A 23,536-nucleotide genomic window follows, 5' to 3' on the forward strand; every position below is an offset into this window, starting at 1 on the left:
TATTACAGCAGAATAAGAGGATGAAAAAGATAAAATTATAGAGGAGATAAGAACAGAAAAATAGAAATTAGCAGTGACTCAGAATAATGAAGAAAAATGCAAACACTTTATTTTAACTGCCTCAATATATGGCTCTACAGAATGTTGGTTATTATAATACTAAACATAAGTATCATCACCATATCATCAGTTCATTCCATTATTATTTTGAAGGCTGCCCTCCCATCAGTGGACGGGAAGAGTTCTGTGAATAATTCTCATTAGTCTCAACAGTGTTTTCCTGCATCAATTTCCTTTTCATCAGTGAGTAAATAGTTTCCTGTGTCTCTAGGATAGGCTATTAAAATAAAGTGTGACCACATTAGTTTGCAGAAAGTTTAAATGAATAAGGTCAAACAGACAAATAAGTCCTTAGCTCTAATATTTTCAAGGTGTTACACTCCATTAAGTTACCATAGAAACTAACACAGCACTTATCAACAGGGATTTTTTCTCAGTAAGTTTTAATACACATTGAGTGATAATGTGTTAATATGACAGCACTTCTTTTACATTTGGATATGCTATCAATTTGCTCACTGAACAGAACAGAGTAAACAGGGTGAGGTGAACTGTAAAATCTCTTTTGAAAAGAACCAGTTGGTGTGCATTTCAACAAACTATTTGTGATTTGGGCTGTTTTAATACCTGTTGAGAATGTTGTTTTAGTTTTTTGTGTTCTAAATCAAATCAAGCCAGAGAATGGTTATTTTCCAGTGTAAGAATAACTGACCTTTGGTCCGGGGGCTCCAGGTTCCCCTCGCTCACCTCTTCCAGGAGGCCCTGCTTCCCCCCGTTCACCCTGTCACAAATTGCAAAACAGGTAAATGGCCATTCCCCCCCACCCAGGCTGGTCCCTGTAGATTAATAAATGAGTTGAATGAAACCAAAGAAAGCAGAGAGTTTTCATTGATTTACCCTGTACCCAGCACTTTATTAATCTCTTAACATGAATTATCTCATTTTATAATCAAAACAATTTGTGATCATTAATTTTAGGTGTCAACTTGACTGGATCAAGGGACACATAGAAAGATAATAAAGCATTGCTTCTGGGTTGTCTGTGAAGGTGTTAATGGAGGAGATTGGCGGGTGAGTCTGTTGACTGAGTGCTGAAGATGTACTTTCAATGTGAGGGGGCACCATCAAATCTGCTGTGGTCCCACATAGAAGAGGAAAGGCAAACTCTCTCTTCTGGAGCTGAGAGCCCTTCCTCTCAGTCCTTGAACATCAGAACTCCAGGTTCTCTGGCCTTTGGATTTTAGGACTTGCACCAGTGCCCCTCAGGCTCTTATGCCTTCAGCCTCAGACTGAAAGTTACACCATCTGCCTCCCTGGACCTGATGCCTTCAGACTTGGACTGAGCCATGCTACCATCAACCCAGGGTCTCCTCCAGCTTGCAGATAGCCTGTTGTGGGACTTCTCAGCCTCCATAATTGTATGAGCCAATTCCCCTAATAAATCCCCACTCATCTGTCTATCTCCCTATATATATCCTATTGGTTCTGTCTGTCTGGAGAAACTTGACTAATATGCAGTTATCCAATGTTTGTATTATCATCTCCATTTTATGGATAAGGAAATGGTTTGGTAAATGCCTGTCAAATAGCTATGTTGGTAAATAGAAAGACCTTTAAAGGGAATTGATAAAGACCATCATTATACCTCAAGATAGGAATGAATATCCATTTTCATTCTGCAGTCACTTTTTAAGCACTGCTGGCAAGAAGCATGGCAAAGTGGTTAAGTTCCTGGCACTGTAATCCAGCATCTTAGGTTTTACTCCTGGCTCTGCTATTTACCAATTCTGTGTTCTAGGGTAAGTTAGTTAGGTCCTGTACATCTCAGTTTCCTCCGTAAAATGGACAAAGTTATAGTACTCATCTCATAGTTTATGAATGTAAAATTGTTTGGGTTTTACAGTTTTTTAATATATTCATATCTCTGTGAAGTATAAATATGGCTATTGTCCTCAAGGAGCTAGTGATCTAGTTAGGCAGACAAGAGCTGCAAAACCAAAATAGTTAAGGATTAAGGAGTAATGTAAGGCCATATGTGACAGAAGGGGAATCCCTATTGGTTTCTATTATTGTGGATTGGATCCCTGGAGGTGAGACTTGAGTCATGTCCTGAAGGATGAGTACGGTTTATTTCATAATTAATGTGTTAATGACTGTAGCATAGATGAGTGCAGAAACTGCACAAAACACTTTACATGTATTATCCTATTTAATCCTCAGGACAAATGAGAAAAGTTTTATTATCCATATTCTACAGATGAGGAAGCCAAAGTTTGGAGAGGTTAAGTAACTTGCTCAAAGTGAGAAAGCTTTTAAAGTGGGTAAAACTGATGGTACTCAATCTTCAACTTTTACATAAATGTTTTAAATGTAAATCTTTTGCACATCTTTGATCATTTTCTCAGGACAAATTCCTAGTTGGAAAATTGCTAGGTCAAAAAAGTATGAATATTTTTAAAAACTTGCTAAATTGCCCTCCAGGAAGATGGTACCTTTTAATACTCCCTAAACACAGAGTAAAGAGAGTCTGGCTTCTTGCATAAGGGGTAGAATTTCAATCATCAAACATTTAGAATTCAGACTGTTGATGACATATTTATGGATGAAAGAGGTGCTCGCCTCACTGAAGGAAATACTTCATCTTGGAAAAGATAAGAAAATAGAATTGGATCTGTGGTGGGTCATGTAGGGCTTGAAATTCCAAGATTCTTATCTGTGTCATGCCCATTTTGGGGAGTCCTTGTGGTTTTATAGGGGAGGTGGGATAGGTTAGTCAAGGGTTAAGAAAGACAGGAGGCAAGCGTTAAAAACTCAGTAGGTTTCCTAACAGCAACTGAAGAGGTTGTGAAAATGGAGAGGTTGGGAGAAAGACAAGGTACTTCTCTAGATACAGGAGACAGACACAATGGCCTAGAAATGAAAGGACTTTTTGCTTTTTGTCATCCCCCACCCCATTACCCTGTTGAGTGAGACTAAGGAGCTTCTATTGGTATATGAAAATTATTAAAAAACTGTAAAGTATTTGGTGTTTCTTTTAATGTTTTATTTTAAGAATTACAGAATTCTAAAACAGTCCACTATGAAAAATGAAAACCCTTAAAAATAATTTATCTGTAGTTCGCCACAAGAGTGAAGTCAATACATCTTTACTTTTTAACATTTATATATTTTTAGAGAGGGGATCTTGCTATGTTTCCCAGGCTGGAGTATAGTGGCTATTCACAGGCACTATCATAGCACACTATAGCCTCAAACTCCTGGACTCAAGTAGTCCTCCGGCCTCAGCCTCCTGAGTAGGTAGGATGACAGGTGTGCACCACCACATCCAGCTAGAATCACTTGTTGTTATGTCCCTTATTAGTTCCCTATCACTCTCTGAAATTATATTATTTGTCTACTTCTTTCCCTCCTTCCATCTCTTCCTTGTCCACACTGCAATGTAAGCTTCAGGAGAATAGAAACTGTTGCTGTTGCATTTACTTCCCATGCTTAAATGCAGAAAAATATTTGGTCAAAACATTGGTGAATTAATGAATAAACAGTATTAGTAAAAGTATTCTAAAATATTCTGACTATAGTTCCATTTCTTTCCTTTTCTCTTTTTTTTTGAGGTCTCACTCTGTCACCCAGGCTGGAGTGCAGTGGTGTGATCTCGGCTCACTGCAACCTCTGCCTCCTGGGCTCAGGTGATCCTTCCACCTCAGCCTCCTAAGTAGCTGGGACTACAGGCATGCGCCACCATGCCCAGACAATTTTTGTATTTTTAGTGGAGATGAGGTCTCATCATGTTGCCCAGGCTGATCTCAAACTCATGGGCTCAAGCAATCTGCCTGCCTCAGCCTCCCAAAGTGCTGGGATTACAGGCGTAAGCCACCATGCCCAGGCCCCTCCCCCCATTTCCTTAGCCTGATATAGGTCCCTCTCAGGCACTAATGTAGGTATAAAAGATGCAGCATTTTTTGATGCCATTGTACATCTTCCTTCATTATGATCCCTCTTCACTGTGCTGGGAATAAGAAACATAGTCTTGGTTACTTTTTAAATCTGAATTTAGCGGTACAAATCCAGACTGTCTACACAAGTAGACAGCTGAAAGAGATTTTTAAAATAATCATGACTTTCCCATGATGACACTGAACCAACCATAACATTTATACTTAACATATGTGGATTCAACACGAATTAGATATTTCAAATAATACTGATGATGTGTGTATATGTGTGCACGTGCATGTTGCTGTTTTAACAGCTGAGTTAAGGTAGGTAGTTGAGCTGACAATTAACCTCAAAGTAATGTTAATAAAACGAATTTCCTATCCATATCCCTTCTGTGGAAATACCAAATAGGTACAGTACACTCTTTACTTTTATTTGGGGTTCAGAGTAGTATCTGTTATATGAGTACCTGGTCTATAAAATCATTCTAGGTTCTTCATAACAGTAATTAATGTTGATTTTATGCCTCTACATCTGGAACTTTTTCTGAAACTGCAGAATAGTTTAAAATCAGGAAACTAAAGAAAAGATATTTAGGAATGAACTTCACTCTCTACTGCTTGTGTTTTTTCTATTTTCCCTTGCACAGCACACAAAATGCCACACACGCTTTTAGATCCAGTTCACACCTGGCTTTCTCCTTCAGTGACCAGGCCACCCTTTCTTTGTGTATCATGCCCATCTGTGAGGCTGCCTTCTTTCCTGCCCTGGCTCCGAGGCTGCAAGCCTGAATAAATGCAACAGTTCTTGTATGAACAGGGAATGCTCATTATTTTGCTTTCACTCTCTCTTTTTATTCCAGAAAGACATTTCTTGTGTGAATCTGCTCAGGCTAAAACAGGAATTCCTCATATTTTGTTAATAAGCCTGACAGCTCATTATGTGAAGAAATTTCTTAAGAAAACAATTTTGCATAATCCGATGGAGTTTCAGTCCCCCCAGGACACACATAGTTTCCATTTACTAGGTTTAGAGTTATTTTCACTTGACCAGCAGAAATGAGGACCCTTCTGTCAGAACAGACCATGAACATATTTCTGTAACTCTTGGAAATCACCCCTGGCTTATTTCTGTTGAATGTGATACACATTGAGGCAAAGCCTGCTATGGTTTAAAAATAAAAGAATGTAGTTTGATGTAATTTTGCCCCTTCTTTGATTCATGAGTCTGTCATGAGTAAAGTTCCATCATCAGAGCTGTACTTTTTATGTCTTTCAGGGTAGATAAAAAGAGAACTCTGGGTCTGACTGTATTCATAGCAGCATATATATATATATATTTTGCATGGCAGTATACAGATTTTGCTTTTAGAGCCCTCTCTAGGTTTGCCAAGTAGAAGATCATGAGATGGTTTTCATTATAGAATATTTTTGCAGACGTTATTCAGAGTAGATCCTTTTGGGATGAGGCACTTAGGAATCTATATGACATCAGTACTTGCCTTTGAAATCTGGGGAGTAATGGGAATCGTAATAACCTTTGATTTACAAGTATATCCTGAAATTGGTGATGAGGAACAGGAGTTAATGAGTTCTATCTCTCCTCAGAATTCCTCTACTTTTCCATATGGCCGGGAAGTTAATAGCATCCTATCAGTTTAGGAGCAATTTGGGGGACAAGTGGAACAACTGAAATATTTCACCATCCTGTTGTCTTGCCTAAAGCTTTCTAGAATTAACTTTCCACTACTCAATAATGAACACAGTGGTTCCATTAGAAGTGTTAGTAATGGGTAGATTAAGCTGCTTTCATTCTCTATTAGGCAAAAATATCTGGTCACCTAAATTATGAAGTTACCCCACATTTCTTTCAACATAGTGGACTAAAAATATATGACAAAGATTTCTGAATGAAGAAATCAAGCAAAAAGGAAGGAAGGAAGGAGGGAGGGAGAGAGGGAGGAAGAAAAGAAAGAAAAGAAAAAAGAAAGAAGAAAGAAAGAAAGAGAAAGAGAGAGAGAAAGAAGAAAGAAAGAAAGAGAGAGAAAGAAGAAAGAAAGAAAGAGAAAGAAAGGAAAAGGGAACGAAGGGAAGGGAAAGAAGGAAAGGAAGGGAAAGGGAAGGAAAGGGAAGAGAAGGGAAGGGAAGCGAAGGGAAGGAAGAAAGGAAGGAGGGAAGGAAGAAAGGAAGGGAGGAAGGAAGGATGGAGGAAGAAAGAAAGAGAAAGGAAAGGAAAGGAAGGAAAGGAGGGGAAGGGAAGGAAGAAAGGAAGGAAAGGAAGGAAGGAAAGAAGGAAGGAAGGAAGGAAGGAAGATAGGAAGGAAAGAAGGAAGGAAGAGAGAGAGAGAAAGAAGAAAGATGGAAAGAGAAAAAGAGAAAAAGAAAAGAAGGAAGGAAAGAAAAGAAAGAAAGAAAAAGGAAAGAGAATGAAAGAAAAAAGGAAGAGAAAGGAAAGAAAAAGCAAGGGAGGAAGGAAGGAAGAAAAGAAAGAAAGAAAGAGGGAAAGAAAAGAAAGAAGCCCACTTACTTTTGTTCCTGGTAAACCTGGTAAGCCTGGTTCTCCTTGAGGACCAATGAAACCTGGTTCTCCCTTTAAAAACATGGGCATATGAGATCATTAATCATTTGACAATAAATAAATAAATAAATAAATAAATAAATAAAGCTAAACTCATTTTCTTCTACTGAGATTTTACTTCCCTGGTTGTATACAGCTTTCTTGCCGAGATCTAGCTACTTACTATAAAATTAATCCAAACTGGTTTTAATCAGTGGAGACACTTTGAGCAAAATTTTGGAGAAGCTTCAGAAAGTAAAAGTGACTAAGTAATCAGATAAATGTCCTTATAATTTCCTTTCTCATCTGTTGTCCACTGTTTCTTACCACTTACCAAAATAAGATGCATTATATTTGGGTGAATGTGGTAGGTAGCCCTTAAAATGGGCCCCAATAATCTTACCTCCTGTTGTTCATCGCTTTGTGTAATCCTCTCCCCTTAAGTGTAGACTGGATTTACTGACTCACATCTAATGAAAAGAATATGGCAGAAGTGATGGAGTATCACATCTGAACCTAAGTTGTGAAAAGCCTGTGGCTTCCGTTTTGGGGGCCCTTTCTTGTTCTCTCTTAATTGGATCACATGTTGAGGACTGAGGTCTGTCAGCAACCACATGTGTGAACTTGGGAGCAAGTGCCTCACCCTTATAGAGTCCTCAAATGTGACCACAGGCCTGGCTGACAGCTTCACAGCAATCTCATGGGAGACTGAGCCAGAAGCACATAGTTATGCTGTGCTTGAATTCCTGTCCCTCACAAACTATAAGATAGTTAATGTTTGTTGTTTTAAGCCACTAAAGTTTTAAGGGTATTATGGTGGGCAGCAATAGATAACTGATGCAATGAATGTTGTTAGAGAAGAGATTCAGGAATGTTCAGCATGAAAAGAAAACTATCTCTCCTTGCCATACCTCTAACCTTCTCTCCACTACCTAGAGGAAACCCAGAAGTAAAATAAAAATATATTTCATCTTGGTCCCCAATTCCTGGCACCAACCTCCTAAAATGGAATTTTCTCAGTGATAAGATAGAGAAGGAGCATCTTTTGTTATTCAAACCAGTTCCTTTCAACCATACCTAAGTCTCTGTCACTGACGTGACTCTCATGGGAGCCCTAGACAGCTTCAGGATAGGAACTGGTTGCCAGAGGGGCCAACGGTATAAGAGTGTGGGAACTTTCTGCCCTACCTCCCAGCCTCTGGGGAAGGGACAGGATCTGGACATGAGTCCAACCACCAATGGCCAATGATTTAATCAATTATGTCTACGTAATGGAAGTTCCATAAAAGCCCCTGAACAACAGGGACTGGAGAGCTTCCAAGTCAGTGGGCACATCCATACACTGGGAGGGTGGAATATATCAACTCCATCGAGACAGAGGCTCTTGTACTCTGGCCTCTTTTGGACCTTGCCCTATGTACTTCTTCATTTGGCTGTTCATTTTTATTAACTGTAATAGTATATAGCACCTTCCTGATTTCTGTGAGTTGCTGTAGCAAATATCAATCCTGAGTCGGGGGGAGGGGATGTGCAAACCCCTGAATTTGTAGCTGAGTCAGACAGAAGTATAGGTAACCTGGGGGCTCAATACCTGTGCCTAGTGACCAAAATGAGCTCACTCTTATAAGACTGAGCCCTTAAATCTGTTTGATACCAACCAGGGGAGTTAGTGCCAGAATAGGATCGAATTGTAGGACACCCAGTTGGTGTCAGAGAATCAGAGAGGTAGAGAACTGGTGTTGGAAAAGACACTACATATTTGGTGTTGGAAAATACTTGAGATGAGCGTTCACATTAGCTTGACTATCCATAAAGTTTTATTTTCTTTTTTAACTATTTGAGGTCAAATATAAGAGTTTACCCAAAATCTATAAGAAAAATTTAAAGCAAAAGCCATAATGGCTTTGTTCTCAGTTCCTGTTTTTTCCCCTCTTGGATGATTTCTGGACCAGTTGTTAATATTTTAAAATATATTTGATTTCTTTCTAAGGCAGTAGTATTTCAACCTTTGTTTCATGATACTTGGAACTGAGCAGGAATGTATAGAGAAAATGTTTTATAAGACATGATAAAATGTCAGGCTGGGTGCCGTGGCTCACACCTGTAATCCCAGTACTTTGGGAGGCTGAGGTGGGTGGATCACTTGAGTCCAGGAGTCTGAGACCAGCCTGGGCAACATAGGGAGACCCCCTTCTCTACAAAAAATATGAAAAATTATCCAGGTGTGATGGTGCGAGCCTGTCGTCCCAGCTACTTAGGAGACTGAGGTGGGAGGATCGTTTTAGCCCGGGAGGTTGAGGATGCAGTGAGCCGTGATGGTGCCACTGCACTCCAACATGGTTGACAGAGCAAGACCCTGTCTCAAAGAAACAAAACAAAAAGACACGCTAAAATGTCATCAAATATTTTTCACAGAAGTCAATTTTTAAAATATGCTACAAAAAACCTTGGGTATTGGGTGGGGAACAAGAGGATATCACCACCACCAGACATATATTGATAAATAACTCAAATATATTTATCTCTAGCTCTGGTGCTCATGAGACTGATCTAAGAAAAAAAAAAAGGCAGGAGTGGGGAACTAATGCTTTAGGTTTATTGCTTGCACATTTTCTGTAACTCCCTAGTCTACCTGTCCCATACCGTTACCCCTATTAGAAAGGAGAATCTGAAAATATAATTTTGGGTGGATCTCTTAATGGCCTAAAATTAAAATCTGAACTATATTCACAGAAACCAATGGCGATTATTCTACTTCTAGTAAAAGAGTTTAACTTAAGTCAAACAAAAACATTATGAGGAATACATCTGTTTACATGTAAAATATTTCACCTAACAAAATGATACATACAAATAAATATTTCCTTTCCCTTCCCAAGAGAAATGCTGTGTTAAAGTCAACGTGTATCATTGGTAACAACTTACTGTCAGGGAAATGTAATGCAAGTTAATATGTTGAAAGTTTACAGGGAGACCAGAATTCTTGTGTATATTCAAGTGAAAATAAAATGATTTCATTCTTTAGAAAAACAAATAGATGCACCATTAAAGCACACTAATAAAAGAGAAGAAAAAAAGAGTAAATGTTGCAAAAACATATTTCTTATACAGGTTAGTGCTTAGTTTATAAAAAGATGAAGCATGCAGGTGCATCATTTACAAACAAATAAATAAGGCTTTGCTATCTCAGCTGCCAGGTAAAACTTTTTTTCTTCCTTTTTTAAAAATAGAAGATATGTTGTTTCCTTTAGTAAGTGTATGGAAAGTTCTTTTTTTTATGTGCTAGCTGAAAGCATCGATAGTTCTTTGAAACAGAAAATTCAGGGGAAAATTTATTTCTAGATACAAAATTAGCACCGCATTTGACAATCTCAATGATTTTAGCACAATTAATATTGATTGGCTAATTTTATTTTATTTTATTTTATTTTTGAGATGGAGTCTCACTCAGTCGCCCAGGCTGGAGTGCAGTGGCAAAATCTCGGCTCACTGCAAGCTCCACCTCCCAGGTTCACGCCATTCTCCTGCCTCAGCCTCCCGAGTAGCTGGGACTACAGGCGCCCACCACTACGCCCGGCTAATTTTTTTGCATTTTTAGTAGAGACGGGGTTTCACCATGTTAGCCAGGATGGTCTCGATCTCCTGACCTCGTGATCCTCCCGTCTAGGCCTCCCAAAGTGCTGGGATTACAGGCGTGAGCCACCGTGCCCGGCCTGATGGGCTAATTCTTAAGGCTTTGAGCATGATACATTATACCTGATCATGCCACTTTAAGAAAGCATCTACCATATCTGTACATTCTGACACACTTCTTATTTCAATTTATTCAAGGAGAAAAACCACATACTTAATTTTAGGATCACAGTTTTCGCCTATTTACTTCCAGAGGTCTGAATCACTTTAGAAACGTTATCTCCATTCTCTCTATATCTTGGCAGGATGGGCAGGAGTTAGTTATTGTTCTCTTTTTTCTCTCTCAGACTTCAAAAACAATTGTCGAAGTAAATAAGGCATGGATATGTTGACTCATGGTCTTCAGCTAGTTGGGCTATTTCTTACTTCCCTAAGCTTATACCAGAGGTTCTCAAAGTGTGCTCTGAGGACCTCTAGAGATTTCTGGGTTTTTTCAGGAAGTCTTTAAGGTCAAACTATTTTTACAATAACACAAAGACATTATTTGCCTTTTTACTTTCGTTCCTTCATGAGTACACGGAGTATGAAAAGTTCAATAGGCCAGGCGTGGTGGCTCATGTTTGTAATCCCAGCACTTTGGGAGGCCAAGGAGGGTGGATTACTTGAGGTCAGGAGTTTGAGTCCAGCCTGGCCAACATGGTGAAAACCCATCTCTATTAAAAATACAAAAACTAGCCGGGAATGGTGGCATGCACCTGTAACTCCAGCTACTTGGGAGGCTGAGGCAGGAGAACCACTTGAACCTGGGAGGCAGAGGTTACAGTGAGCTAAGATTGCGCCACTGCACTCCAGCTCAGGCAACAGAGGGAAACTCTGTTTCAAACAAACAAACCAAAAAGAAAGGTTTATTATATGGTTCCAGATTCCACGTTGCACCTAACCTTTAAGAAACTACCACTTGTGGGGTTTAGGATCGTAGCCAAGAAAAATATCAACAATTATCTGAATAGGCTAACCTTCCCCTGTCCAATTACATATCCACATGAGGCCAGTTTTTCTTCATATACTTCAATGAAAACAACAAATTGAATGCAGAAGCAGATATGAGAATCCAATTGCCTTCTATTAAGTCAGGCATTAGATTTGCTATATATATATATATATATACACACACACACACACACACACACACACACACACACATACATATACATATATATACACACACATACATATACATATATATACACACATATATCTCTCAAAATGTCATTCTTCCTGCTCTTTTTAAAAAATCTTGTCTTAAAAACCAGTTATATTTCATAAAACATGCTATTTGATTAACATGTAATTGATTTTTAGAAATTTTTCAGTTTTAACTTCTTTTTTTTTTCTTTTGTTTTTGTTTTTGAGACAGGGTCTCACTCTGTGCCCAGGCTGAAGTTCAGTGGTATGATCATGGCTCACTGCAGGCTTGATCCCCTGGGCTCAAAGGATCCTCCCACCTCAGCTTCCTGAGTAGCTTGGACTATAGCTGTGCATCACCACGCCTGGCTAATTTTTAAATTTTTTGTAGAGACTAGGTCTCGCTATGTTGCCCAGGCTGGTCTCAAACTCCTGGCCTCAAGCAATCCTCCTGCCTTTGCCTCCCAAAGCACTGAGATTACAGGTGTGAGCCACTGCCCCCCAGGCAGCTTTAATTTCCAATGCAGAAATAACACAAGACATATTCTACATAAACAAAAGCTCTTTCAATTCTAATTTTTAAGAATGTAAAGGGATTCTGAGACCAAAAAGTTCGAGAACTGCTAGAACAAAAATGCAGAATTTTATTAAAGGCTGACTTTTCAAGCTGGAGTCTTAATAGAGGATTCTGGCTTTGTTCAGGTGTGGCTTAGTTAAGACTTACCATGCAAAAATGCAAGCAAAGCACTTAACCTCTCCCTAGAATTAAGTCAGTGTGCAATAAATACTTGTTATTATTGTTTCCTTTATCTTACAGGCTTACAAATGTTAGCTGTCTAGTAGTAGTAGTAGTAACAGCAGTAGCAGCAGTAGCAGTAGTAGTAGTAGTGTTACAACATCTCTGCAACATAACTGGTAATATACAAAGTGTCTTCTTGTCACCTTTTAACCTGCCTAGGGTTATACTCAATACTACTTCAACTTCTTTCAAGAAGTAACCCTAAATTTTCTCAGTTGAATATGTCATTAGTTTATGAGACAATATCCATCTGCCAGAGCAGTTGAGATTGCAAAACCAAAAGAGGTTTAAAACACATCAGAACAGTGTAAGATAGAAAAGTGATGAGTTTACTAAGAATGAGTTTTCTTCCTTCAAAGACGGAAAGAAGAAAATGTTCCTACCTATAAATTTCCCTAAATGAATGTAATCTTAAAAAAAAAAAAACCATCTTTTTGAAAAGAATTGATATACGGTTTAAAGGTTCTAGAATCTCCTAAAATGTCTAGGCAAAAGGCAATGACAGCCTAAGTATACAGAAATATTTTCTTGTAATAAAAGAAATAAGCAAATGACTACTATACTAGAGTCCCAATTAGTCACAATTTCTGTTAACCAGGGTAGAGGAAAGAGACCAGGTCAGGGAAGAAGGCAGGAGGAAGCAGCTGAAGTACAATTCAAAGGCAAAGGACTTTTGGGAAATCATCTTTGGAGTCAATCAGACTTCACAAAAATGAGCTTACATAAGTTTTCAGGGCAACAAACAGGAGAAATAACTGTTTATATTGGAATGTATAGTGATTATCACAGCTGTTTTACATATTTAATCTCCCTTAATGAATGGGACATAGGAGAGCAGTAAATTGAAAATTATCCACACGTATTTGTCTGAGTAGACAAAGTGAGGGAGGAAACTGGAACTATAATGGAATTAAGTACTTAACATTACTTTTAAGGAAGGAAAAAAATAAATCCAGTGGGTTTTTTTTATTTTTCTTTTTTATTGGGCAATTACCTAAATTACAAAATCCAAATCACAATTTCAAAATGAGCCATTTTAGAAATAACATGGGAACATAAAGCAGAGATCCTTTGGAAAGGGCATGTCCTGCTCCCATTATCAGGGAAATGTGGATTTAAACAGGCAGACTGCAAGTAAAATAGCTCTACCATTGAAGTAAAAACAATAAAGTAGGACATTTTCTGAAAGTGTTTATCTTTAAAGTTAATGTTCTGTTAGTGCATTTTAAAGAAAATAACAAAATGTCTAAGAAAAATGGGGGAAAGACAAAGACTTAAACCTCTGGCTTGTTGCATATATCAGGACACCAATGAATAGCATAAGAATAAGTTGGGTAGAACACCAATTATTTCAGAGTTACTTTAATCCGTTTTTTTCCCCTCAGGTATTATACATATTTCTTCTCTCATTTTATAGATATTCCACATTCTCCATCTCTCCATCTGTTCACTCACTATCTCAAGTTAGATAGCATGTTAGGTTTTTACTTTTGTTATCAGTGAGAACAACAAGATGACAAAGTAAATTGGTATTCCTCACATTGGTGCTGAGGATAGATAGTGTGTGGAAGGGAATGAATGAAGGCAACCAAGAGACAGATCTGAGACCACTGCTGCTTGCAAAGTTAGTGCCTAACTCACGGGCAAGGACTTCATGACTAAAACACCAAAAGCAATGGCAACAAAAGCCAAAACAGACAAATGAGGTCTAATTCAACTAAAGAGCTTCTGCACGGCAAAAGAAACTACCATCAGAGTGAACAGGCAACCTACAGAATGGGAGAAAATTTTTGCAATCCACTCATCTGACAAAGGGCTAATATGCAGAATCTACAAAGAACTCAAGCAAATTTACAAGAAAAAAACAAACAACCCCATCAAAAAGTGGGCAAAGGATATGAACAGACACTTCTCGAAAGAAGACATCTATGTAGCCAACAGTAACATGAAAAAATGCTCATCATCACTGGCCATTAGAGAAATGAAAATCAAAACCACAATGAGATACCATCTCATGCCAGCTAGAATGGCAATCATTAAAAAGTCAGGAAACAACACATGCTGGAGAGGATGTGGAGAAATAGGAATGCTTTTACACTGTTGGTGGGACTGTAAATTGGTTCAACCATTGTGGAAGACAGTGTGGCGATTCCTCAAGGATCTAGAACTAGAATTACCATTTGACACAGCAATCCCATTACTGGGTACATACCCAAAGGATTATAAATCATGCTACTATAAAGGCACATGCACACGTATGTTTACTGTGGCACTATTCACAATAGCAAAGACTTGGAACCAACCCAAATGTCCATCAATGATAGACTGGATTAAGAAAATGTGGCACATATACACCATGGAATACTATGCAGCCATAAAAAAGGATGAGTTCATGTCCTTTGCAAGGACATAGATGAAGCTGGAAACCATCATTCTCAGCAAACTATCATAAGGACAGAAAACCAAACACCACACGTTCTCACTCACAGGTGGGGATTGAACAATGAGATCACTTAGACACAGGGTGGGGAACATCACACACCAGGGCCTGTCAGGGGGTGGAGGGCTGGGGGAGGGACAGCATTAGGAGAAATATCTAACGTAAATGATAAGTTGATGGGTGCAGCAAACCAACATGGACATGTATACCTATGTATCAAACCTGCACAGTGTGCACATGTACCCTAGAACTTAAAGTATATTAAAAAAAAAAGTTAGTGCCTAACTAAAGTGAGAGAGAATGGTAAAAAGAAGGAAGAAAAGGAAGAGGAGAAGGAGTAGTGAGGAATTCAGGGAGGGAGGGAAGGAGAGACAGAGAGGAAGACAAGAGGAGAGAGAAATAATAGAGAGGAACAGGCATTTAAAAATGTTCTCCTCCTTTCCACATTACCATAAAAATTAAATCCAGATTTAATCTGTTCTCTTTGTTTTTGTTGTTTTCTGTTGTTCTGTTTTGTTTTTATGTGTCCTGGAAATCTCCAACTAGATCTACTCTTGGGACAAACAGAACAATCTAAACAATGTATTATCTAACCCTTAAAATCAGTACAGAACTATGATTTAATCAAAACCTGGGGATAAAATATATATAACATTATTTATCAGAACCCTTAAGACAATCTAAAATTTTAATTACTAACACGTAATAGCTGGCATCCTGTTCTGTTCCCCAAGCCACATGCTAACCAGTGACTGAATGGGTTGTCCGCAATATGGATATCTCAGCCCTGTTGGTGTTATAGCATAGGACTAATGCAGCTTCAAATTCCAAAATGAAGACAAATTTGGTCTAATTTTCTGGTCTTCTCCTGGATATTGCATTTGATTTCTTCCTGAATTATTTCATGAGTTTTATCCTTTGGTTATTCTTAACATTAATTAATAGCTCACCATCAATGAGTTAAAAAACCAGGTCTCAAAACTAAGACTATAGCACATTTCCCTTTGTTGACCTGGTAGAAAAGATGAATAATAGAACAGCTGTGATTTTGGCAACTAACCTGGGGTTCAGTTAGGAAAGAAGAAATGCTATTAATTCAGGACAAAGCACAGTGTAGGCCTGACAGTAAACTGCTGGGAGCAGCCGCAAGCTGAAAATCTGACACAGGCTGCTTATTTGAACAAAAGATTTAAACAGCCAGGGTGCATACAGATACAGAAGCAAGTCTGTGGAGAATAACTATAGCTGAAATCAGAGGTGTATCTTCACATGACCAACTACGGAGGGCCTCATCGTCTCACATTGATCTTTCCATTTAGGCAGTCATAACTTCAATCTTGTAGTATAAGCTCAGTGACTATCAGCTACAGTACCTAACGTGCACTATATTTGAAACAGGATCCTCTTTTTGCATGAAACAAAAAGTTCCATTGTCGATTAGTGTATGAGCATTAAACCTTTCTCTCTCTCCTTTCCTCTTGTGTCCATAAACTGGCTATATGTACACACAGAAATGACGTAAACTACAGAAGATTTAGCTATAAGAAAGTGGGTCCTATTCATTCTATATAAGATAGATACCTTTAAGGTAAGATTTTTGACTGAAGCCACTTCTCCTCAACTCCTTTGCTATTACTTTTAAAAAATTCAAATAGGCTACTGAGATAGCAGCTTAAATACTGTCTTCTGGCCAAAAAACAAAAAACTAACAAATAAAAAAAAAAAAACCACATGAACAACTACCATCTCTAGAAGCCACAAGGGAAACAAACAAAAACTGGTCTTCTATTTTACAGAAAGGCAAGGCAAAGCTGGAAAATTCCTAGGAACATGACATTTCTAAAATCTAACAATGACCATCAAAGGTCTCATTAAGTCTTAGAATTCAATAATAAAATCTTGACTGATTTTTCTTCAAACCCATATGTAATACATAGCAAGAAAGTATTTCAGGTGACCCTATTTTATCTTCTAAAATGGTTATTGGGACAGTTTACTTAACACTCTTTTGCCAATTTACATAATAATGAGAAGAATCCACAAATACTTAGATGGGATTATTAGTCAATGTAAGAAAGGAGGAGACAGCTTCATTCATACAGAAATGACTCATCAGGTGTTTCTCTATAAAATTCCAGAATTTGCCATCTGCTAAATGGAATGGTGGCCGTAATGTCCTGACTGATTAGCTGTTGCCCATAGAGAAATCTCTGGGTTTTTTCATTTTACCATTGGTTTTATTTTTATAAGTCATTATCAATTAAAGGAGTAAAAAAATTACTTTTTAACCCCTCTAAAAAAGCCTCTAGTATACCAGGTTAAAGCAGGTAATGTTTTCCATGATATTTATTACCCCTGAGAAGATCCAGTTTTCATTGCCCAATAAATAGTACAGCAGGGCTTGAAAAATATGTGCTGATCTGCCTGGGTGCTAAAAGCATCACCAATAATTTTGATTAACGTGCCTTGACACTGAATGCATTAGCCATATAATATTCTCCTTGCTTAAAGGCTAATTAGAATTCAAGGCAGCATGATACCTGCTTTTGAGGATTACAGTAAGAACATTTGTTGTAATAAGAACCACCAGGCAGCCAGTTTTGGTAATGATTGATATGTAAAATTATTGAGGGGAAAAAAGAATGAGAAAGTAGAGTCTGCCCCCAAAACATTTATTTCCTGTAAGGATCAAATTTTAGTATAAATTAAAACATCTTGGTGGCATTGATGAAAATGAACTATAATAGCAGGTTTATTTAAAATCCAGAAAACATACCTTTCTGACTTTTTTTTTCTTAACTGGCTTACATCATGAAAGCATATTCCTTGTATTTATTGGAGGTTTCATTCTGGCAGCTAAAAATCTCTGATTTCTGGTTATATGAGTTTCCTAATTTGACTCTCCAATTATTCAACTTCTCAGATGAACTTTGTGCAGAGAGGAAATAATTATAAGTAACAATAACACAATGTTATTCGTTTAACCAGTACTCCATTTTCTTTTTCTCTTTTAGGAATTCATTTCACATCCTATGTTGCTTCCAGAAGTTTTTCTCTGCTATTTTTAAAATGTGATTTGATGTTTGTGAGGAAGGAACCTCATCTCTGGTGGATTTAGAAGATAAGCTTCTATTAGATTACTGAGCACTGTACTTAATCCCAGGAATGCCAGAGTAAATGCTTCTGCCACCTGTAAAAGCTAGTCTTTATATAATTTAGTGGCAAGAATGATTTCATATGCTGGGATATAAAGAGTTAGTTACTGCCTCATACCCTCCTAGTCCCCAAGTTCTTGATCTTAATGTCAAATTTTCACTAATGTGGAAGCCAGAACAAAAATATCAAGCTTTGAAGCATGATACTACTGTGAAAATGTATTTGCCACTAAAATGATTTCATATGTTTTTTACTGTATTACATCTCCCTTACTCTACGTTTTCTTCCCCCTCAATTTGCTTTCTGAATATGGTGAAATAAACTGATGGTATATGGGTTTTTTTGTTCGTTTGTTCTTTTTGAGATGGAATCTCGCTCTGTTGCCCAGGCAGGAGTGCAGTGGCATGATCCCGGCTCACTGCAGCCTCCACCTCCCAGGTTCAAGTGATTCTCCTGCCTCAGCCTTCTAAGTAACTGGGACTACAGGCATGAGCCACCACACTCGGCTAATTTTTGTATTTTTAGTAGAGATGTGGTTTCACCATGTTGGCCAGGCTGGTCTCAAACTCCTGACCTCAAGTGATCCACCTGCCTCGGCCTCCCAAAGTGCTGGGATTACATGTGTGAGCACCGTGCCCGGCCTGGTGGTACATGTTGAAAGAAGGAAAAGCAAGTGCTGAAAATCTATATTTATTTATTTATTTTTTATTTTTATTTTTTTTTTGAGATGGAGTCTTGCTCCATAGCCCAGGCTGGAGCGCAGTGGCACAATCTTGGCTCACTGCAACCTGTGCGTCCCGGGTTCAAGCAATTCTCTTGTCTCAGCCTCCCCAGTAGCTGGGACTACAAGTGCCTGCCACCACGCCCAGCTAATTTTTGTATTTTTAGTAGAGATGGGGTTTCACCTTGTTGGTCAGGCTGGTCTCAAACTCCTGACCTCAGGTGATCCACCCGCCTTGGCCTCCGAAAATGCTGGGATTACAGGCGTGAGCCATTGCGCCCGGCCTAAAAATCTATATCTATGAAAAATGTCTTGGGTTAGGTAACATTGACTGGAGCCTGGAGAATTTCCATCATTACATGTCAAGGTTTGCTTTTACTTTTCCTGTGAAGAGAACCAGGAAGAAGAACATTGACAGTGCCATGTCCTATCCCCATAACACTGTGGTTCTTCATCCTTTGTTCCTGGGATACATTTGGGTAATAGGAAAAGGGTATAGTGTGATGTCATGTTTGGAGAAAAAGCAGGTGATCCTGACTGCTCTTAAAGTAACACCCACTCATCACTGCAAAGGAGTTTTCGGAATTTACATTTACTAACCTACAGAGTATACATGGCTTTACATCCTACAGGTTAAAATTACATGAGGAAAGATTGTATAGAACATGTGCATAACCAATGTTTCCAATATTTTGAGCTGCCCCAAAAGAAAGAGATAACAATAATCAAAACTGATATAGCATTTACTACATGCTTGGCAATATTTTAGGAATTTTACATGTATTACTGCATTTAATTTTCACAACAATTCTCTGAGTTATGGTCAATGAGTCCCATCTTATGAGGAAACTGAAGTATAGACAGATGATAGAAGTTGCCCCACATTATGTTATTGATAAGGGGCGGACAAGGATCTGCACATTGGTGGTCTGTTATGAAGTCTGCTCTATCCTGCTTACTGCTAGGGCAACATAACCATAGAAAGGGGGTAAGTAATGTATTTACATTTTTCAGAGTAAGTGTAGAGAGCAAAGCCTAAGAAAATAGGAACTTAGAATCTTACTCTTTTATGTGATATCAGAAAAGCTGGTTACAATAATTTTACCCATTAAAAATATGTGAAAGCTTGTTTCAGAAACTAATTTTCTGGGCTCAAATCTTATTCCAGAAGATCAATGTCTACATGGTACATTGTACATAATTTAATTTTCCCAGTTGAACATCGTGACACTATATGAACCATGAATGCACGAAATAGGAATTCCAAATGTCTTCCATATGGTAAGAGGACTTTTGGATACTTCTGCAGGAAGCTTAAGAGTAGCTCGAAATTAAGTTATGCCTGTTCTTGGTGACTTTGATTATGTATGCCTAAGGTATTAGCACTCTTCTCTGAGTGGGACCTTGAGGTGATAGATAGATGAGTCTGCTGTCTGTATTTAGGCACTTTGCTCATTTCCTGAGAGCTGTGGAAGGCATGTGGACGCTCATTAAGTTTCCAACCATTCCCCGAGAGCAACAGCTGGTGAATCAAAGCTTCCCTGGTATGTCATGGCTGGTTTCCTCAAAGTCTTGGAAACAACGGATGGCATTCACATGCTCTCTGTAGCACCAACAGATAAGAAGGAGGTGAATAGCAACAGGAAGCATTTCCAAAGCATAAAGAAACACACAGGTCTAGGAAGATTATGAGTAATGTGCTTGCTACCACACATTCTATATCCATACATGGTGGTTTCACCTTTTAAATACTGTTACTCATTCAAACTATGAAATCATAGTTAACTGTCCTGTGGTGGCTACCTAATAGAAGAAATGTAAATTAAAGGAAAAAGAACATTCTAAGCTAAGAAAACTATGTCATAAAATTATAAGTCTTTAACTCTACATTTATAAATATCCAATGACCACTAATAGTTGTGATGTATCTTTAAATTGTCTCCTTTTCAAAATTACTAATTTATAGTGAGCACTGACTACATTATAAGGAAAGCGTATCACCCACATCCTGATTAGAGAAGACAAAGCTTATTAAACCAAAAATAGAGCCTAAGATTTAAATCAAATACCAGATAGTTACCCAACAGTACTTGATAATTATGTAGAAGAGTATGTCTAGTGATTGATGAAAAGAGTTTTTGTCAATTAATAGCTTCTTTTCACTATAGTCAGCAGTCAAGGGAAGAAAAACAAAAGAAAATATCAGAGCTACCTGACCTCGACAAACTCCATCTGGCCATTTCCTAAGACCTGAGGAATAAAAGCATTTGCTAGAGGTGGCAAATCGTTTAACATCCCTCCCAACTTCAAAAAGCTCAAAACATTCTGACTAGTCCACAGATGACTAGGCAAATTCCGAGGGTCCAGTGGGATATTTTTGTGATGGAGGACATAAGACTTAAGTAAGATGATAAATAGTATAATCAAAATTGCTTTTTTTTTTTTTTTTCCTTTGGAGGGAAATAATCAGTTGCACATTCTCAAGTACTCTCTCTCTCCAAGAAAGTGCTTCAAGTTCAGAAGGGACAACTAGATTTCAAAGCACGGAGGTTCCTGAAAGAGAAGCTGGTACCCCGATAACCTACAAGCACTTGCTGCAGCAAACTGCTTAAGCCCTTCTTTTTAAACGCCTTCCCCTTTATTTATAATGTTATTTTTGATTAATGCTGAGTGTCACTTTCTTATCACTTTAAACAAATAGTTTTTAAATTTTTATGATCTTCCCATTATTTGTAAAAAGCCATCTTTTTGTGTGTGTGTGTTACTAAGAAATGTCATAATTTAACTCTATAATATGAAACCACCTATTAATTTGTGAAGTTATTTTTGCTAAATATCAAATGATAAGGAAGTGACTTCAACTCTTTAGTAAACTGTTGTCATAGAGTGTTACTTTTTCACCAAAGAAGCCAAACACTAAAAATCTATTAAAAGGACATATCTGAACTTTTATGATACTAATCTAGAAACATCAAACAAAAAGATAGAACTAAAATTGCTGAATGCCAACCAAGAAGATATAGCTTTCATGTCTATCCATTGTACCAAATATACTCATAAAATATTATACATATCATATGACCTCTGAGAACTCAATAATATATCCTAAAATCATATTATTTCACGTAACTCACACTCCAAACAGAACCTTCATAAAACAGTATACACAACTCTCATACTAGAAGTAGGAATGTTAACTTTATTTATTTTTCTTTTTTAGAGACAGAATCTCACTCTGTTGCCCAGCCTGGAGTGTAGTGGCGTGATCTTGGCTCACTGCAAGCTCCACCTCCCGGGTTCAAGAGAGCCTCCTGCCTCAGCCTCCTGAGTAGCTGAGATCACACTCGGATAATTTTTTTTGTATTTTTCATAGATACAGGGTTTTACCATGTTGGCCAGGCTGGTTTCGAACTCCTGACCCAAATGATCCGCCTGCTTCGGCCTCCCAAAGTGTTAGGATTACATGAGCCACCATGCCCGGCCTAGAAATACTAAGTTTAGAATGGACTAATGTACAACAGAGATTGATTCAAAACTTTGTAAGATGAGAACAACAAAAGAAAATGTATTTGCATTATGTTAACCCCTATTAAGTAGTTCTAGAATATATTTAAAAAGTTTTAAAATAAGAAGCTGATTTTAAAGGAGCAACTATAGCTAAGACAGTAGAACTTTAAGTCTTGTCAGTTGCCATGCAAAAAGTTTCAAAACATTTTTAAAAATGTTTTTAACATTTTTAAGTGGTTTACACCCATTTAAAACAAATGTTTTCAAACTAAGCTTTAAGCAATTATTTCAAAAGATATTTAGAAAGTTTATGGGGACAGTGTATGTGTTGGGTGAAAATATTTTAGTAATATGATTTGTACTTTGCAGTGATAATTATTGAGAGGAAGTAGAAGATAAATGTTTTAGAGAGATTACTATAATGAGTGAATCACAAAAACAGCTGCCTAAATGTTAGCTTTATGGGGATGTTAAGACTCTAATTCTGATCAAAATCTGATAGGGTCTTAAGAATAAAACTAAAATGTGAAGGTAAAGAGACATTTTAGACTTTAAAGAATTCCTGTGACTTCAAATGAAGGGACATTTACGTTTATTTAAGGGGCAGTAGCAAGTTAAATGGAGAAATAAACAATCCATATTGCCGTGGCAAACTTTAGAGGTATCTGTGCTTAATTTTTAATTTAAAAATTTAGTTAGTTGAGATGGCTGGAGAGTACTTAGAGAACAGCATTCTATTTTTAGTTTTCATTTTTCCCTATTTTCCTCCAATTTGGATGAATCTCATAATTACAGTTCTGTGAAGCCAAGACTGTCCGTGCAGTATTTACCTTTATCCCCGGAAGTCCAGGAAGCCCAGGAAGCCCTGGTTCACCCTACATAGGAAAATCATATAGCATTATAGAATGATATTCACTCAGTCACAATATCTGGAGAAAAACATGGCAAATGTTCCTAGCTCAATATTTTCTGCAAAGATAAATAAAAAAACCGTCTACTTTCAAAAAGTTTGATGAGATTATACAATTCAGTCAACTCTTGATTTAGAAATGGGTTGACCACAGACTTTTCGGGATTTTCTCTCTTCCTTTCAGTTCACTGCACGTTGGTATCTCTGTCAGATGGCGAGAAAGAGGAGTCAAAAGAGAAGAAACTCCCATATTTCATTATTTCTTCATTAAATGATTTGTTGGGGAGGCTGAATCTATTTGCCCAAATGAAGATAATGTGTGCATTTCAACAATGCATCCTATCCCAGTATTCCCTCACCTTAGATAATCAAGAGTTGGCTGTATGGACAGATGGTCACATCAAAACAAAATTCATTAAAAGTCTTCCTCACTTAAAAAGTATAGTAAGTTTTCCTTTTCATTCCTGAATGATGAGAAGATAAATGAATACTTAAGATTAAACCTAACTCCAGTCTGTATTTCTGACAATTGTTGAGTCTGAGCAACCCTGCTTAGCAGCTTAGGGCTAATGGTACTGTGCAGCTGTTGCTGAATACAGGTTTGAGATTAAGTAGTACATTTTGGGTGAGCAT

The 23,536-nt window shown here is 37.8% G+C and overlaps 1 protein-coding gene across 5 annotated transcripts in view; it reads right to left on the reverse strand.

The window, feature by feature from the left end:
• Positions 1–23,536, reverse strand: part of COL25A1 (collagen type XXV alpha 1 chain) — a 511,707-nt gene that overhangs the window by 53,791 nt on the left and 434,380 nt on the right. For 4 of the 5 annotated variants that reach the window (XM_063663967.1, XM_054485599.1, XM_054485598.1 and 1 more), the window contains 3 exons: positions 22,824–22,868; positions 6,523–6,585; positions 773–841 (listed from right to left, as the gene is read on the reverse strand). In XM_063663967.1, the coding sequence (XP_063520037.1) occupies positions 773–841; positions 6,523–6,585; positions 22,824–22,868 (177 nt within the window). The remainder of the gene's footprint in view (positions 1–772; positions 842–6,522; positions 6,586–22,823; positions 22,869–23,536) is intronic. The other variant, XM_054485600.1, reaches the window with a different exon arrangement.

This window comes from Pongo pygmaeus, chromosome 3 (genome assembly GCF_028885625.2).
Source record: "Pongo pygmaeus isolate AG05252 chromosome 3, NHGRI_mPonPyg2-v2.0_pri, whole genome shotgun sequence".
Lineage (NCBI taxonomy): Eukaryota > Metazoa > Chordata > Mammalia > Primates > Hominidae > Pongo > Pongo pygmaeus.